The following is an 18,022-nucleotide window of genomic DNA, read 5'->3' as shown; positions in this document are numbered from 1 at the left end:
ATTAATGACAAGAAGTTATGTAAAGATTTTAGCCTATTTGGCTCATGAGACATTAAAAAGGAGGTCAATGTCTTTCATTTAAACAAACATATAAAAGCCCTTCAACATAGCATGTTACAGGACCAATATCAGGTCTCTTTGGTATTGAAAAGAAGTCGTTAAACAATTCAGCGTATTTAACCCCTGTGACCTTGAATGGAAGTCAAGGTCATTCATACATTTCGACTTTGTGTTATAGTGAGATTTTTTAAACCTTTGTTCTATAGGTTGTAATTTTATTCTTTGTTCTATGATGGTGGTGAGTTTTAGAATTTGTTATATGGTGGTAGTGAGTTTTAGAATTTGTTATATGGTGGTAGTGAGTTTTAGAATTTGTTATATGGTGGTAGTGAGTTTTAGAATTTTGTTATATGATGGTGGTGAGTTTTAGAATTTGTTATATGATGGTGGTGAGTTTTAGAATTTGTTATATGATGGTGGTGAGTTTTAGAATTTGTTATATGATGGTGGTGAGTTTTAGAATTGGTTATATGATGGTGGTGAGTTTTAGAATTTGTTATATGGTGGAAGTAAAATTTATACTTTGTTCTATGGTGAGTAATTTCACTTAATCGTTCTGTAATGTTTTTTAATTATTTGTTCCTATCTATCAGAATTACTTGCCTTCATTTTACTCTAACAGCACAGTTCCAACATGTTGTATGCCCATATCATTATATTGACACATCAGTTTGATAAGAGGAAAACATTAATGATAGCTGTTGTAATAATCCTATAACAGTTGTAATGATACGGGATGTCAGTCAACATCATGTTCTAAATTCACCATTTACATAGTAAATACATTGGTCGCCATCAGTGTGTTTTTGTGATGATTTGTCGTATCTAGATTTTAAGTATTTGATGCAAGTATTAAGACAAGGGCTCGATGGGTCTGAATCGCTTACCTGATATCTGGTAATCATGGTGCATACTTATGATATCAGAGAGTCAATAGAAATTTCTATGTATGAATTGACCAAGTTAATATCAGGTTGCTTAGCCTCTTGTTACTTGATGAGAGGTTGTTTAAATATTTTAGCCTATTACTGTAACCCCTATGACCTTCAATGAAGATCAAGTTCATTCATTTGACCAAATTTGGTAGCCTTTCATCTCAGTATGTCTCTAGGTCCCCTGGTTATTAACAAGAAGTCATTTAAAAAGTTTAGCTTATTTAACTCATGTGACCTTGAATGAAGGTCAAGTTCATTAATTTGAACAAACTTTGGTAGCCCTTCGTCCCAGTATATTACAGGCCCAATATCACGTCTCTGGACCTCTTGCGTACATATGTAATGGCTATTAACAGGAAGTTATTTTATTTTTTTTCTATTTGACTCCTTTGACGTTGAATGAAGGTTAAGGACGTTCATTTGGACAATTTTGTCGCCCTTCATCCCAGCATAATACAAGCCAAATACAAGGACTGGTGGTCTCCAACTTCTGGAGAAAAAGTTTTTTAAATGAAAAAGTTGAAAAAAATATGGAACTGATTTGATATTTATTCAAAAACAAAATCAAATGATGTGGCACAATGGCGCTAGTACATAAATAATCCGTGTAATAATTTACTACTCCAAACACCACTACACAATGATGACTCAGGATAGGAGGTCAGCCAGTAGTTTAACTTGTAGTGAGGGACCACTGAAGAACCTGACAACAAAAAGGTCCAATTGGCTGTAACAGTCAATGTACACTTGTAGAATAGAAACTAATACAAATGGGTGACCTGGAGGATAGTCAGAAGTTGCTAGTAACATGATTCAAGTTTAGTTTTAAACCTCCATTGAGGATAGTCAGAAACACCATTTCAAATGTCAGTGTAATTTCCAAAAGGATAGTCAACCCTTCACCATGATGTGCATCCATTGAGGATATCAGGTCCCTATTCTTAGTAATTGACAAGAAGTCATTAATTTTCAAGAAACGTTTTTGATTCAATGTGCTAGTATAAAACCTCCATTGAATGGAGAGTCAAGGTAACCATTTTCAATTGACAGTATAAACCTCCATTGAGGATTCAGAAAACCATGATTCAAGTAAGTATTTCTCCATTGAGGATAGTCAGAATGTTAGAAACACCATGATTTGGGCCTTAAACCCAGAAATTTGAAAAACAAGATTCTAGTTTATAAACTCCATTGAGGATTTAGTCAGAAACACCATTTGAATTGACTATTGAATAAACCTCATTGAGGATTTTCAGAAACACCATGATCTATATTGCAAGTAGTAAAGGTCATTGAGAATAGTCAGACAACACCATGCCTGCATTAGTTTGAAAAACCTCATATAGTCAGATAACAATACCCTGGACCTTTGGTTTTCAAGAAGTCAGTTGTTTGAATCATACAGTTTATGCACAGTGGAAAAGAACGAAACCATGGTTTCATAGAAGTATAAACTGACCATTGAGAATAGATGACCTAAAAATATTCGTCATTAAGATAGGAGACTAGCTGAATAGAGTGCCATAAAAATAAATTGAACCTAAACTCAAGAATGAATTTTTGCCTTCCACTGTAACACTATACACTGAGGATGTTGTGCAATTATACTGATTGTATGTATGGTTTTTTCATAAAAGATGTAACCAAAAAACTGAAATCCGTCAGAACAGACCTCCGTCCACTATAGTGTTTAGTAGCAGTAAATGAAACAATAGTGACCCAAAGACTCCATTGTAGACAAATATTCCGTGAGTTAAGGCATTATACGCCATTCATGTTCTAACGTAGTTAATGGCAGAACAAAATCTGACGGGCTTCCAACGCATACATGACAATACACTATCATTTAACTGTGTAAATTCTATAGTCTTTTATTTCCCAACATCAGATTGCACTATTGAGGATAGTCAGAAAACCTTATGCTATTCAAGTGCTTAGTGTAAACCGTCCATTGAGGATAGTCAGAAACACCATGATTCAAGTGCTAGTATAAAACCTCCATTGAGGATAGTCAGAAATGCAGAAACACCATGATTCATGTGCTAGTATAAACCCTTTACATTGAGGATAGTCAGAAACACCATGATTCAAGTGCTAGTGTAAACCTCCATTGAGGATAGTCAGAAACACCATGATTCAAGTGCTAGTATAAACCTCCATTGAGGATAGTCAGAAACACCATGATTCAAGTGCTAGTATAAACCTCCATTGAGGATAGTCAGAAACACCATGATTCAAGTGCTAGTATAAACCTCCATTGAGGATAGTCAGAAACACCATGATTCAAGTGCTAGTGTAAACCTCCATTGAGGATAGTCAGAAACACCATGATTCAAGTGCTAGTATAAACCTCCATTGAGGATAGTCAGAAACACCATGATTCAAGTGCTAGTATAAACCTCCATTGAGGATAGTCAGAAACACCATGATTCTAGTGCTAGTATAAACCTCCATTGAGGATAGTCAGAAACACCATGATTCTAGTGCTAGTATAAACCTCCATTGAGGATAGTCAGAAACACCATGATTCAAGTGCTAGTATAAACCTCCATTGAGGATAGTCAGAAACACCATGATTCAAGTGCTAGTATAAACCTCCATTGAGGATAGTCAGAAACACCATGATTCTCATACAAGTATAAACCTCCATTGAGGATAGTCAGAAACACCATGATTCTAGTGCTAGTGTAAACCTCCATTGAGGATAGTCAGAAACACCATGATTCTAGTGCTAGTGTAAACTCCATTGAGAATAGTCAGAAACACCATGATTCTAGTGCTAGTGTAAACCTCCATTGAGGATAGTCAGAAACACCATGATTCTAGTGCTCATAGTATAAACCTCCATTGAGAATAGTCAGAAACACCTTAATTCTCATACAAGTATAAACTTCCATTGAGGATAGTCTGAAACACCATAATTCTCATACAAGTATAAACCTCCATTGAGAATAGTCAGAAACACCATAATTCTCATACAAGTATAAACCTACATTGAGGATAGTCTGAAACACCATAATTCTCATACAAGTATAAACCTCCATTGAGGATAGTCTGAAACACCATAATTCTCATACAAGTATAAACCTCCATTGAGGATAGCCTGAAACACCATAATTCTCATACAAGTATAAACCTCCATTGAGGATAGTCAGAAACACCTTAATTCTCATACAAGTATAAACCTCCATTGAGAATAGTCAGAAACACCTTAATTCTCATACAAGTATAAACTTCCATTGAGGATAGTCTGAAACACCATAATTCTCATACAAGTATAAACCTCCATTGAGAATAGTCAGAAACACCTTAATTCTCATACAAGTATAAACCTCCATTGAGAATAGTCAGAAACACCTTAATTCTCATACAAGTATAAACCTCCATTGAGAATAGTCTGAAACACATAATTCCATACAAGTATAAACCCCATTGAGGATAGCATGAAACACCATAATTCTCATACAAGTATAAACCTCCATTGAGGATAGCCTGAAACACCATAATTCTCATACAAGTATAAACCTCCATTGAGGATAGCCTGAAACACCATAATTCTCATACAAGTATAAACCTCCATTGAGAATAGTCAGAAACACCTTAATTCTCTCATACAAGTATAAACCTCCATTGAGAATAGTCAGAAACACCTTAATTCTCATACAAGTATAAACCTCCATTGAGAATAGTCAGAAACACCTTAATTCTCATACAAGTATAAACCTCCATTGAGAATAGTCAGAAACACCTTAATTCTCATACAAGTATAAACCTCCATTGAGAATAGTCAGAAACACCTTAATTCTCATACAAGTATAAACCTCCATTGAGAATAGTCAGAAACACCTTAATTCTCATACAAGTATAAAACCTCCATTGAGAATAGTCTGAAACACCATAATTCTCATACAAGTATAAACCTCCATTGAGAATAGTCAGAAACACCATAATTCTCATGCAAGTACAAACCTCCATTGAGAATAGTCAGAAACACCTTAATTCTCATACAAGTATAAACCTCCATTGAGAATAGTCTGAAACACCATAATTCTCATACAAGTATAAAACTTCCATTGAGGATAGTCTGAAACACCATAATTCTCATGCAAGTATAAACCTCCATTGAGAATAGTCAGAAACACCTTAATTCTCATACAAGTATAAACCTCCATTGAGAATAGTCAGAAACACCTTAATTCTCATACAAGTATAAACCTCCATTGAGAATAGTCAGAAACACCTTAATTCTCATACAAGTATAAACCTCCATTGAGAATAGTCAGAAACACCTTAATTCTCATACAAGTATAAACTTCCATTGAGGATAGTCCTGAAACACCATAATTCTCATGCAAGTATAAACCTCCATTGAGGATAGCCTGAAACACCATAATTCTCATACAAGTATACACCTCCATTGAGAATAGTCAGAAACACCTTAATTCTCATACAAGTAATTCTCATACAAGTATAAACCTCCATTGAGAATAGTCAGAAACACCATAATTCTCATACAAGTATAAACCTCAATTGAGGATAGTCTGAAACACCATAATTCTCATACAAGTATAAACCTCCATTGAGGATAGCCTGAAACACCATAATTCTCATACAAGTATACACCTCCATTGAGAATAGTCAGAAACACCTTAATTCTCATACAAGTATAAACCTCCATTGAGGATAGCCTGAAACACCATAATTCTCATACAAGTATAAACCTCCATTGAGAATAGTCAGAAACACCTTAATTCTCATACAAGTATAAACCTCCATTGAGAATAGTCAGAAACACCTTAATTCTCATACAAGTATAAACCTCCATTGAGAATAGTCTGAAACACCATAATTCTCATACAAGTATAAACCTCCATTGAGAATAGTCAGAAACACCATAATTCTCATACAAGTATAAACCTCCATTGAGAATAGTCAGAAACACCTTAATTCTCATACAAGTATAAACCTCCATTGAGGATAGTCTGAAACACCTTAATTCTCATACAAGTATAAACCTCCATTGAGGATAGTCAGGAAACACCCATAATTCTATCAGTATAAACCTCCATTGAGAATAGTCAGAAACACCTTAATTCTCATACAAGTATAAACCTCCATTGAGAATAGTCAGAAACACCTTAATTCTCATACAAGTATAAACCTCCATTGAGAATAGTCAGAAACACCTTAATTCTCATACAAGTATAAACCTCCATTGAGGATAGTCTGAAACACCATAATTCTCATACAAGTATAAACCTCCATTGAGGATAGTCAGAAACACCTTAATTCTCATACAAGTATAAACCTCCATTGAGAATAGTCTGAAACACCATAATTCTCATACAAGTATAAACCTCCATTGAGGATAGTCTGAAACACCATAATTCTCATACAAGTATAAACCTACATTGAGGATAGTCAGAAACACCTTAATTCTCATACAAGTATAAACCTCCATTGAGAATAGTCTGAAACACCATAATTCTCATACAAGTATAAACCTCCATTGAGGATAGTCTGAAACACCTTAATTCTCATACAAGTATAAACCTACATTGAGAATAGTCAGAAACACCTTAATTCTCATACAAGTATAAACCTCCATTGAGAATAGTCAGAAACACCTTAATTCTCATACAAGTATAAACCTCCATTGAGGATAGTCTGAAACACCATAATTCTCATACAAGTATAAACCTCCATTGAGGATAGTCTGAAACACCATAATTCTCATACAAGTATAAACCTACATTGAGGATAGTCTGAAACACCATAATTCTCATACAAGTATAAACCTCCATTGAGAATAGTCTGAAACACCATAATTCTCATACAAGTATAAACCTCCATTGAGGATAGTCTGAAACACCATAATTCTCATACAAGTATAAACCTACATTGAGGATAGTCAGAAACACCTTAATTCTCATACAAGTATAAACCTCCATTGAGAATAGTCTGAAACACCATAATTCTCATACAAGTATAAACCTCCATTGAGGATAGTCTGAAACACCTTAATTCTCATACAAGTATAAACCTACATTGAGGATAGTCAGAAACACCTTAATTCTCATACAAGTATAAACCTCCATTGAGGATAGTCTGAAACACCATAATTCTCATACAAGTATAAACCTCCATTGAGGATAGTCAGAAACACCTTAATTCTCATACAAGTATAAACCTCCATTGAGGATAGTCAGAAACACCTTAATTCTCATACAAGTATAAACCTCCATTGAGAATAGTCAGAAACACCTTAATTCTCATACAAGTATACACCTCCATTGAGGATAGTCAGAAACACCATAATTCTCATACAAGTATAAACCTCCATTGAGGATAGTCAGAAACACCTTAATTCTCATACAAGTATAAACCTCCATTGAGGATAGTCTGAAACACCATAATTCTCATACAAGTATAAACCTCCATTGAGGATAGCCTGAAACACCATAATTCTCATACAAGTATAAACCTACATTGAGGATAGTCAGAAACACCTTAATTCTCATACAAGTATAAACCTCCATTGAGGATAGTCTGAAACACCATAATTCTCATACAAGTATAAACCTCCATTGAGAATAGTCAGAAACACCTTAATTCTCATACAAGTATAAACCTCCATTGAGGATAGTCAGAAACACCTTAATTCTCATACAAGTATAAACCTCCATTGAGAATAGTCAGAAACACCTTAATTCTCATACAAGTATACACCTCCATTGAGGATAGTCAGAAACACCATAATTCTCATACAAGTATAAACCTCCATTGAGGATAGTCAGAAACACCTTAATTCTCATACAAGTATAAACCTCCATTGAGAATAGTCAGAAACACCATAATTCTCATACAAGTATAAACCTCCATTGAGGATAGTCAGAAACACCATAATTCTCATACAAGTATAAACCTACATTGAGGATAGTCAGAAACACCATAATTCTCATACAAGTATACACCTTTATTGAGGATAGTCAGAAACACCTTAATTCTCATACAAGTATACACCTTTATTGAGAATAGTCAGAAACACCTTAATTCTCATACAAGTATAAACCTTTATTGAGAATAGTCAGAAACACCTTAATTCTCATACAAGTATACACCTTTATTGAGAATAGTCAGAAACACCTTAATTCTCATACAAGTATAAACCTTTATTGAGAATAGTCAGAAACACCTTAATTCTCATACAAGTATACACCTTTATTGCAGTATATAATGATGTTAGACTGTCACTCTGTCTGTCCTCCTGTCATCCATATCGAGGAGTTGTTGCTGTTTGACGAAGAATTCCTTGGCCTTTCCACACGTAGCATTTGTACACATGGGACAACGCAGTGGTAACTGCCGACTACACGACTGGTTAGAAGCAAGGTGACTTTTCACTACATCTGCAAGGGCCTGGAACAACATCATTAATAAAAGTCTTTTAAATTGGAACCTTACAGGAAGCTTATTAAAAGATCTCACTATGGTCAAATAAAAAAAAAGTTTCTCATTGTCTTACAAGATGTCTTATTGTTTTCTAACAAGATGCTTATTGTTTTCTAACATGATGTCTTACTGTTTTCCAACATGATGTCTCTTTTTGTTTTCTAACAAGATATCTTATATTGCTACCATTCATACCATCAGATCTATCAATGAGAACTACATACCTGTATAAAAGTAGGACTACCCTCCATACCATCAGGTCTATCAATGAGAACTACATACCTTTATAAAAGTAGGACTACCCTCCATACCATCAGGTCTATCAATGAGAACTACATACCTGTATAAAAGTAGGACTACCCACCATACCATCAGGTCTATCAATGAGAACTACATACCTTTATAAAAGTAGGACTGTCATTCATAGCGTCGGCTCTTTTAATGGTTATACCATGCTGTTGAACAGATAAAACGATAAAACAGTTACACATGAAAATCAAACACTGCGTAGAAAAGGTCAAATATAACACCAGGTAGAAAAGGTCAAATATAACACTTGGTAGGAAAGGTCAAATATAACACTGAGTAGGAAATATCAAATATAACACCAGGTAGGAAAGGTCAAATATAACACCAAGTAGAAAAGGTCAAATATAACACCAGGTAGAAAAGGTCTAATATAACACCAGCTAGGAAAGGTCAAATATAACACCAGCTAGGAAAGGTCAAATATAACACTGAGTAGGAAACGTCAAATATAACACTGGGTAGGAAAGTTCAAATATAACACTTGGTAGGAAAGGTCAAATATAACACTGGGTAGTAAGGGTCAAATATAACACTGGGTAGGAAAGGTCAAATATAACACTTGGTAGGAAAGGTCAAATATAACACTGGGTAGGAAAGGTCAAATATAACACTGGGTAGGAAAGGTCAAATATAACACTGGGTAGGAAAGGTCAAATAAAACACCAGGTAGGAAAGGTCAAATATAACACTGGGTAGGAAAGGTCAAATATAACACTGGGTAGGAAAGGTCAAATATAACACCAGGTAGGAAAGGTTAAATATAACACCATCATCTTATATCAATCACTTTGAAACAATTTATTGTAAGTTTTATACATAGTTTAGCATCCCTTATTTTCACAGCCTCTGCATCCCACGGCCTGAAATGAGGTTGAGGTGATAATGATGTCCTTTAGCTATGTTTAAAGTTTGGTAAGGATTGGACTTGAATGTTTTTAGAAACAGAGCTTATCACAAAACTTTAAAGAGAAATGTGATATCCCCGCCGCCAGAAAAGTAACACCATAGTATTGTGTTGGCGAAACTAGGTGATTAAAGGGAGGTAATTACAAATTACAATTCTAAGAGGTTCATTTATGAATCAATTAATAAATACTTATTCCATGATTAATAATAGCATGACCAATTTGTGCTTTATTGATGAAGTAAGTTAAAATGAGAAATTTAACACATTTTTATTAAGAAATGTCATCAGCATTTCTTTTGGTCTGTTTCGTGTTTTGACAACATAAGTGAAGTATGTAAAGCAAGTCAGAGATTTCATGAACTTTAATTAGTCATAAACCTATTTTATGTATAAAAAAGGTGAATTGTACATATGTTTGTATCTTGTATCTACTTGTTATATATGTTTTACAAATAGCACTATCAAGATCATGTGACATTCAGGTGACATTTATGCAAATAATATGAAAGTTTATTTTATGTATAAATATCTAATTGTTTTTAATTGATAATCACATTCAAATGGTATACAACTAGACAATCAATTTATGGATGGAAATCCTAATTTACAGAAATTAATTATCAATTTTGGCCAATTAGAGTTTGTTGGTCAGTTTGAACCATTCTGAGGACGGCTCCATTCAAACCGAAACATGTCAACATCACATAACTGTTTACTGAAAGGAACTACTGTGTTGGACTCTGTTCTACAGTTCTAGATTCACCTCCGATAATTCACACATACACATTAACTAAGATCTGTTTATAGTGACCAGGCTACATTTGAATTACGCTGTGTCTATATTACTTGTGCTCTACCATCATTGAAACTTGTGAATCTCCTTATATCCTTACTTCAGAAGGAATACAAAGGCAGATAACTCAAATGTGCAAATACAGAAATAAGCATATACCTTAGCACTGAGTTCTGTTCCATATTCCAGATCTAGTTCAAACAGCGTCTCGATGTGATCACTGGTAAAGGCTATTGGCACCAGGAGGATGTTTTTCTGACCCCGATTCGCTAGTCCCTCTATTGCCTCATCAGTCTGGGGACTTAACCATGGCAACGGGCCCACCTGTGGACAGAGGTCAAAGGTCAATCATTTAATATATAATGTAGTTATTACCATTATATAATAGCAAAACATCTGGTGGACCACATTGTCTAGTAGAGGGTGATATAGGGGAGGTAACTCATTTTTAATTATTAGTTACCACATGAGTAGATGTAGGGGACATACTCACTTTTAGATATCAAATCTGCAATTAATTCATAATGTAAACGATTTTTTACTCTAGCAAAATTCTTCATTAACCTGATCAATCAGAGGTGTTCACATTGTAAGGCATATGAAACAGGATCCGTGTCTGTCTAAGTGGAGATAACCTACCTTAGATTGCCATACAAGTCTGTACGGGTTACAATAGCCGAGAAATTCCATAACACGACTGACAGTGGCAGCTACCTCAGCTGGGTAAGGGTCTCCTCTGTTCACCACCTAAGCACAAACAGAACAATTTATAACACGACTGACAGTGACCGCTACCTCAGCTGGGTAAGGGTCTCCTCTGTTCACCACCTAAGCACACACAGAATAATTTATAACACGACTGACGGTGGTCACTACCTCAGCTGGGTAAGGATCTCCTCTGTTCACCACCTAAGCACAAACAGAACAATTTATAACACGACTGACAGTGACCGCTACCTCAGCTGGGTAAGGGTCTCCTCTGTTCACCACCTAAGCACACAGAATAATTTATAACACGACTGACGGTGGTCACTACCTCAGCTGGGTAAGGATCTCCTCTGTTCACCACCTATAACACATAATTTATAGCACGACTGACGGTGGTCACTACCTCAGCTGGGTAAGGATCTCCTCTGTTCACCACCTAAACACAAACAGAACAATTTATAACACGACTGACAGTGGCCGCTACCTCAGCTGGGTAAGGATCTCCTCTGTTCACCACCTAAACACAAACAGAACAATTTATAACACGACTGACAGTGACCGCTAACTCAGCTGGGTAAGGATCTCCTCTGTTCACCACCTAAACACACACAGAACAATTTATAACATGACTGACAGTGGCCGCTACCTCAACTGGGTAAGGATCTCCTCTGTTCACCTAGACACAAACTGAACAATTTATAACACGACTGACAGTTTTATCAATCTAAAATTAGTAGTTACCTTGCTAATTTAGAAACACTATTATCATTTAATATCCTTTAATTTTGTATTTTTTAACAACAAAGTCCAGCTTTAAAATTTACCTTTAAAGGTAGAGAGTGAACTGAGAATAAGATGTCCAGTTTTAAAACTTACTTTTAAATGTAGAGAGTGAGCTAAGAATAAGACGTCCAGTTTTAAAACTCACCTTTAAAGGTAGAGAGTGAGCTGAGAATAAGATGTCCAGTTTTAAAACTAACCTTTAAGATAGAAAGTGAGCTGAGAATAAGATGTCCAGTTTTAAACCTTACCTTCAAAGGTAGGGAGTGAGCTGAGAATAAGATGTCCAGTTTTAAAACTCACTTTTAAAGGTAGATAGTGAGCTGAGAATAAGATGTCCAGTTTTAAACCTTACCTTCAAAGGTAGAGAGTGAGCTGAGAATAAGATGTCCAGTTTTAAAACTTACCTTTAAAGGTAGAGAGTGAGCTGAGAATAAGATGACAACTTTGTCTTTATCTTCCTCAGGAAATCTGTCAAGTTGTTTTTGTATACTCTCTGCAAATGCCTAAAAATAAGAAAACCATTTCCACCATTATGCCACAATGCTAGGCTTGGAAATAGTATGGGACACTAAACACAATAATTTAAGATCAACACTGATGTTTAACTAGAACTGTCACCAGAGTGGACGACTAGAACTGTCACCAGAGTGGACGACTAGAGCTGTCACCAGAGTGGACGACTAGAACTGTCACCAGAGTGGACGACTAGAACTGTCACCAGAGTGGACGACTAGAACTGTCACCAGAGTGGACGACTAGAACTGTCACCAGAGTGGACGACTAGAACTGTCACCAGAGTGGACGACTAGAACTGTCACCAGAGTGGACGACTAGAACTGTCACCAGAGTGGACGACTAGAACTGTCACCAGAGTGGACGACTAGAACTGTCACCAGAGTGGACGACTAGAACTGTCACCAGAGTGGACGACTAGAACTGTCACCAGAGTGGACGACTAGAACTGTCACCAGAGTGGACGACTAGAACTGTCACCAGAGTGGACGACTAGAACTGTCACCAGAGTGGACGACTAGAACTGTCACCAGAGTGGACGACTAGAACTGTCACCAGAGTGGACGACTAGAGCTGTCACCAGAGTGGACGACTAGAGCTGTCACCAGAGTGGACGACTAGAACTGTCACCACAGTGAGACGACTAGAACTGTCACCAGAGTGGACGACTAGAGCTGTCACCAGAGTGGACGACTAGAACTGTCACCAGAGTGGACGACTAGAACTGTCACCAGAGTGGACGACTAGAACTGTCACCAGAGTGGACGACTAGAACTGTCACCAGAGTGGACGACTAGAACTGTCACCAGAGTGGACGACTAGAACTGTCACCAGAGTGGACGACTAGAGCTGTCACCAGAGTGGACGACTAGAACTGTCACCAGAGTGGACGACTAGAACTGTCACCAGAGTGGACGACTAGAACTGTCACCAGAGTGGACGACTAGAACTGTCACCAGAGTGGACAACTAATACTCCCACAAAGTCAGTCATAACTCCTACTTACTGAACTCCCCTTTATGTCAGGGTTCTGTGTACCAAATTTTATCAAACTCTGTCAAGTAGTTTAGGAGGAGACAAAGTTGTGTCAATAGACAGACAAATCGACGGCCAGACAGACGGACAACCCAATTCCAGCATACCCCCTTAACTTCGTTATGGTATAATTATATCAAAATGAATTAAGTTATCACAAGATCTGATTTTGTAACAGTTACAGCTGACTTTAAATGTTAATGGGCCATGCTTTTGTTGTCATTAGCTTTCAATATTTTACTTCTATAATAACTGCATTCAATAATCCACATGAACAGTTTAATTTTGGGACAATAGTTTTGCTATCTCTGAATGAATACTGAATACACTCGGAACCCCTCTGACCTGTACTAGCCCTGGGTGTGTTGGCCATCTGTCTATTGTACTCCATCTGATGTTACTAGGAACTCCTCGGGAGGCGTAGTGTCGATAGAAAGCATTAATACTACTTCCTGTTGTAGAACAGCTGTATTGTGGGTACTGTGTGAATGCGATCCCTCTTTCTACACCATCACTGGAACATAATATTTTGTTATTGATGACCAGAAATCTTCTGAGGACATTGTGAATACTGTGATCACCGCTTGACATCAAAACTGCAGTTTGAAAGTGTACAGTATGTGACATGGTGGTTGTGTGAAAAATGTGACATTTTATGCTTGGTGTATAATAATCTGTGTAACTCGTCATGATGGCAAAGGATTTTACTAGTGAGTCTGGTGGATTTAACAAGTCTGAAATGGACTTGAACTTCATTACAACATTTTGACAATTGCTTGGCAAAAGGTAGACGGCACAGAACTGCTGTGCACATGGTTTTACATAGCGCTGCAATGATTGCTATTTTGTTGGAGCAATTTTGAAAAATTAAACAAAAGAAGACTTCAAATGAGAAATATTTTATCCTCAGGATGTTTTCACTTAGAAGAATTTAATATCAATGGATCCTTTACCAAAATATGACTTTTTAATATTAATTAGTAACTTTTTCTTGATAAAAATATTACTATTTATATTATTTTTGCATATTTCAACAAACACACCTTATCTTATCCTAGTTGTATTTCTATTGGCTAAAAGCTGATATAATTGTGGTATAGAAAAAGGTCACATGACTCGTGGTTGATGGATATGGAATTTATTTCACACTTATAATTGATTATTTTAAATTTACAAAAGAGACTCAATAAGTTTTTGTGATTTAAGTCACTTTTAAAAAGTAATTCACTCGTGTGTAATTAATTCCATATTCAATGTAACCTCTAAATATATATATCAATTTGTTATTGATAAAAGGGAATCTTCTGTTGTACTGTAGTTCTAACTAAAAGTTATCAATTTTATTAACACCTTGATTGTTCTTTTAAAGCTAAAATTTGATAGAAAAACAAAATAAATTGGAATGTGTTACTAGTTTGTCTTAATGGTTTTACAAAATGTGTGTGGGGGGTGGGGGGTGGGGGGGATTGTCACGGTCGAGTGAACATCGCATTATTGGTGGAAGTCTGCCCCTTGCATAAATATATATAACAAACAAAATGATACCTTTCCATCTGGTCGATGGCGTCCTCTGTAAGCGGGTTCACATAGCGGAATCCAACATAAAACTTGTGGGGAGCTGGAATATAACAAAAGAACCAGGATGTAGACAAATCAGGAATACCCATTCAGGAATCAATCTAGCTCTGATTTACTACCATTCATGGGTATAGTTTCCCCTCAAGGAATTAATTCCCCTCTGGCCTAAAATTCCCCTGAAGATAATTCCCCTATTTGAAGCTAAAAAATGACCGCAATTTTGTTCACATTTATCATACAGCTACTGTATATTTTATGATAAACTCAAATTTTTCATCATTGAGGCTAAAATCTTGCTTTACTAAATCTAATAATAAAATTAGTTGTGTTTACAGTACTTGTTCGTGAAAATGAATATAATTTTGGATAAAAATAAGAAGAGGTCTCAAGTTACCCCTATATTTCGCCAAATGGTCTTTTTAGTTTCCCTTATTTCGAAAATGATGTAGTTTCCCCCAAAACATTTTCAGTAGTTCAATCAGATCCATAGGCCCCATGTTTTGTTTATCACAGTGATCCAAAGTTTCGTAATTTTTACTCTGCCATTACTAGTTACCTGAACCTAATTCCCAGCACGGCATAAATATCGAAAAAGTCAAAACGGACATAAAGTTCAAAGGCTATGATTTTAGGTCTGGAATGGATGCCAAAGATAGGATGAATGAATACAAAATTCGTGTGTCACTCCCACAAGGGGGAACACCAAATAGTTGTGATCGGTATCTTATATGTAAATATTATGAAAACTGGTCTTTGGTTCACCATGGCCAAATAATGAGAGGGAGAAACATACGATGTGTGAGTGGGTCCCATAAATGACGAATTATTACATAACCTGACAAATGTTGGGTAATTAATTCAAATGTCATTTTCTCTGTACTTGATGTGATTAATTAATTCTTGTTTCATGTCATTTTCTCTGTACTTGTCACAATTGTGGTCCAGTATCGCCATCCTTCCCCTGATGTCTCAGTACTCACCTGTCTCAGGTGAGATATGGTCCACTATCTCCATCCTTCCCCTGATGTCTCAGTACTCACCTGTCTCAGGTGAGATATGGTCCAGTATCTCCAACCTTCCCCTGATGTCTCAGTACTCACCTGTCTCAGGTGAGATATGGTCCACCTTCCCATGTCTCATCTCACCTGCTCAGGTGAGATTGTCCAGTATCCCATCCATTCCCCTGATGTCTCAGTACTCACCTGTCTCAGGTGAGATGTGGTCCAGTATCTCCACCCTTCCCCTGATGTCTCAGTACTCACCTGTCTCAGGTGAGATATGGTCCAATATTTCCACCATTCCCTGATGTCTCAGTACTCACCTGTCTCAGGTGAGATATGGTCCAATATTTCCACCATTCCCTGATGTCTCAGTACTCACCTGTCTCAGGTGAGATATGGTCCACTATCTCCACCCTTCCCCTGATGTCTCAGTACTCACCTGTCTCAGGTGAGATATGGTCCAGTATCTCCACCTTCCCTGATGTCTCAGTACTCACCTGTCTCAGGTGAGATGTGGTCCAGTATCTCCAACCTTCCCCTGATGTCTCAGTACTCACCTGTCTCAGGTGAGATATGGTCCAGTATCTCCACCCTTCCCCTGATGTCTCAGTACTCACCTGTCTCAGGTGAGATATAGTCCAGTATCTCCACCCTTCCCCTGATGTCTCAGTACTCACCTGTCTCAGGTGAGATATGTCCAGTATCTCCACCCTTCCCCTGATGTCTCAGTACTCACCTGTCTCAGGTGTGATGTGGTCCTGTATCTCCATCCTTCCCCTGATGTCTCAGTACTCACCTGTCTCAGGTGAGATATGGTCCAGTATCTCCACCCTTCCCCTGATGTCTCAGTACTCACCTGTCTCAGGTGAGATATGGTCCAGTATCTCCACCCTTCCCCTGATGTCTCAGTACTCACCTGTCTCAGGTGAGATGTAGTCCAGTATCGCCATCCTTCCCCTGATGTCTCAGTACTCACCTGTCTCAGGTGAGATATGGTCCAGTATCTCCACCCTTCCCCTGATGTCTCAGTACTCACCTGTCTCAGGTGAGATGTAGTCCAGTATCTCCACCCTTCCCCTGATGTCTCAGTACTCACCTGTCTCAGGTGAGATATGGTCCAGTATCTCCACCCTTCCCCTGATGTCTCAGTACTCACCTGTCTCAGGTGAGATATGGTCCAGTATCTCCACCCTTCCCCTGATGTCTCAGTACTCACCTGTCTCAGGTGAGATATGGTCCAGTATCTCCACCCTTCCCATGATGTCTCAGTACTCACCTGTCTCAGGTGAGATATGGTCCAATAATTCCACCATTCCCTTCCCTTGGGTCTCTGTCCAGCGTTTGATTGGAGAGCCTCCTCCTATCTCCTTGTATTGTTCCTGAATTTTTGGTGTTCGTCGTTTAGCAATGCGGGGGGCTAGTACACTGAAATATAATTTATGTTATAAATGATTACATTTAATTTATTAAAATATTCCATGTATATTATATATTACAGTATGAATTATATTACATTCACTGGATACCACACAAATTATGTGATAGATATACTAGTTCATATATATAGTATAAGTTTGACCCCCTTTTAATTGGTGTTCAAACTCATATTAAAGACTACAAGTTTAAAATTTGATATTAATAATTGAAGGGGAGATAACTCATATGGTTCATAATTAATGTACTGGGCTGAAATATATAACTTAATAATTTGCATGTAAAATATAAATTGTTTGTAAAATTTCATTCACAGCAAAATGCTATCGCTCCACAGGAATATTAAGATCTGGGATACTTCATGTCTGTTGTATTTTGTATTCAGCCATTCATTAGGATTTTTTCTCAACAGTCATGGAAAAATGGACCATAAAACATATTCACGACGATGTACCCGTGCAAGATATTTTTTTTCATATGGCTTTTAATTTTTTCTGCTTTAAACAAAGTAGTC

General features: G+C 36.9%; 1 protein-coding gene across 2 annotated transcripts in view; it reads right to left on the bottom strand.

Annotated features, from left to right (window-relative positions):
• Positions 1 to 1,526: 1,526 nt before the first annotated feature.
• LOC138305894 (ferrochelatase, mitochondrial-like) overlaps positions 1,527 to 18,022 on the bottom strand; it is a 23,829-nt gene continuing 7,333 nt past the window's right edge. For both annotated transcript variants that reach the window (XM_069246169.1, XM_069246170.1), the window contains 9 exons: positions 17,351 to 17,499; positions 15,041 to 15,113; positions 13,841 to 14,009; positions 12,352 to 12,450; positions 11,096 to 11,203; positions 10,616 to 10,780; positions 8,846 to 8,902; positions 8,215 to 8,414; positions 1,527 to 1,698 (listed from right to left, as the gene is read on the bottom strand). In XM_069246169.1, the coding sequence (XP_069102270.1) occupies positions 8,238 to 8,414; positions 8,846 to 8,902; positions 10,616 to 10,780; positions 11,096 to 11,203; positions 12,352 to 12,450; positions 13,841 to 14,009; positions 15,041 to 15,113; positions 17,351 to 17,499 (997 nt within the window). In that variant the 3' untranslated portion in view covers positions 1,527 to 1,698; positions 8,215 to 8,237. The remainder of the gene's footprint in view (positions 1,699 to 8,214; positions 8,415 to 8,845; positions 8,903 to 10,615; positions 10,781 to 11,095; positions 11,204 to 12,351; positions 12,451 to 13,840; positions 14,010 to 15,040; positions 15,114 to 17,350; positions 17,500 to 18,022) is intronic.

Source organism: Argopecten irradians, chromosome 13 (genome assembly GCF_041381155.1).
Source record: "Argopecten irradians isolate NY chromosome 13, Ai_NY, whole genome shotgun sequence".
Classification (NCBI taxonomy): Eukaryota; Metazoa; Mollusca; class Bivalvia; order Pectinida; family Pectinidae; genus Argopecten; species Argopecten irradians.
This window is presented reverse-complemented; position numbering and strand designations above follow the sequence as displayed.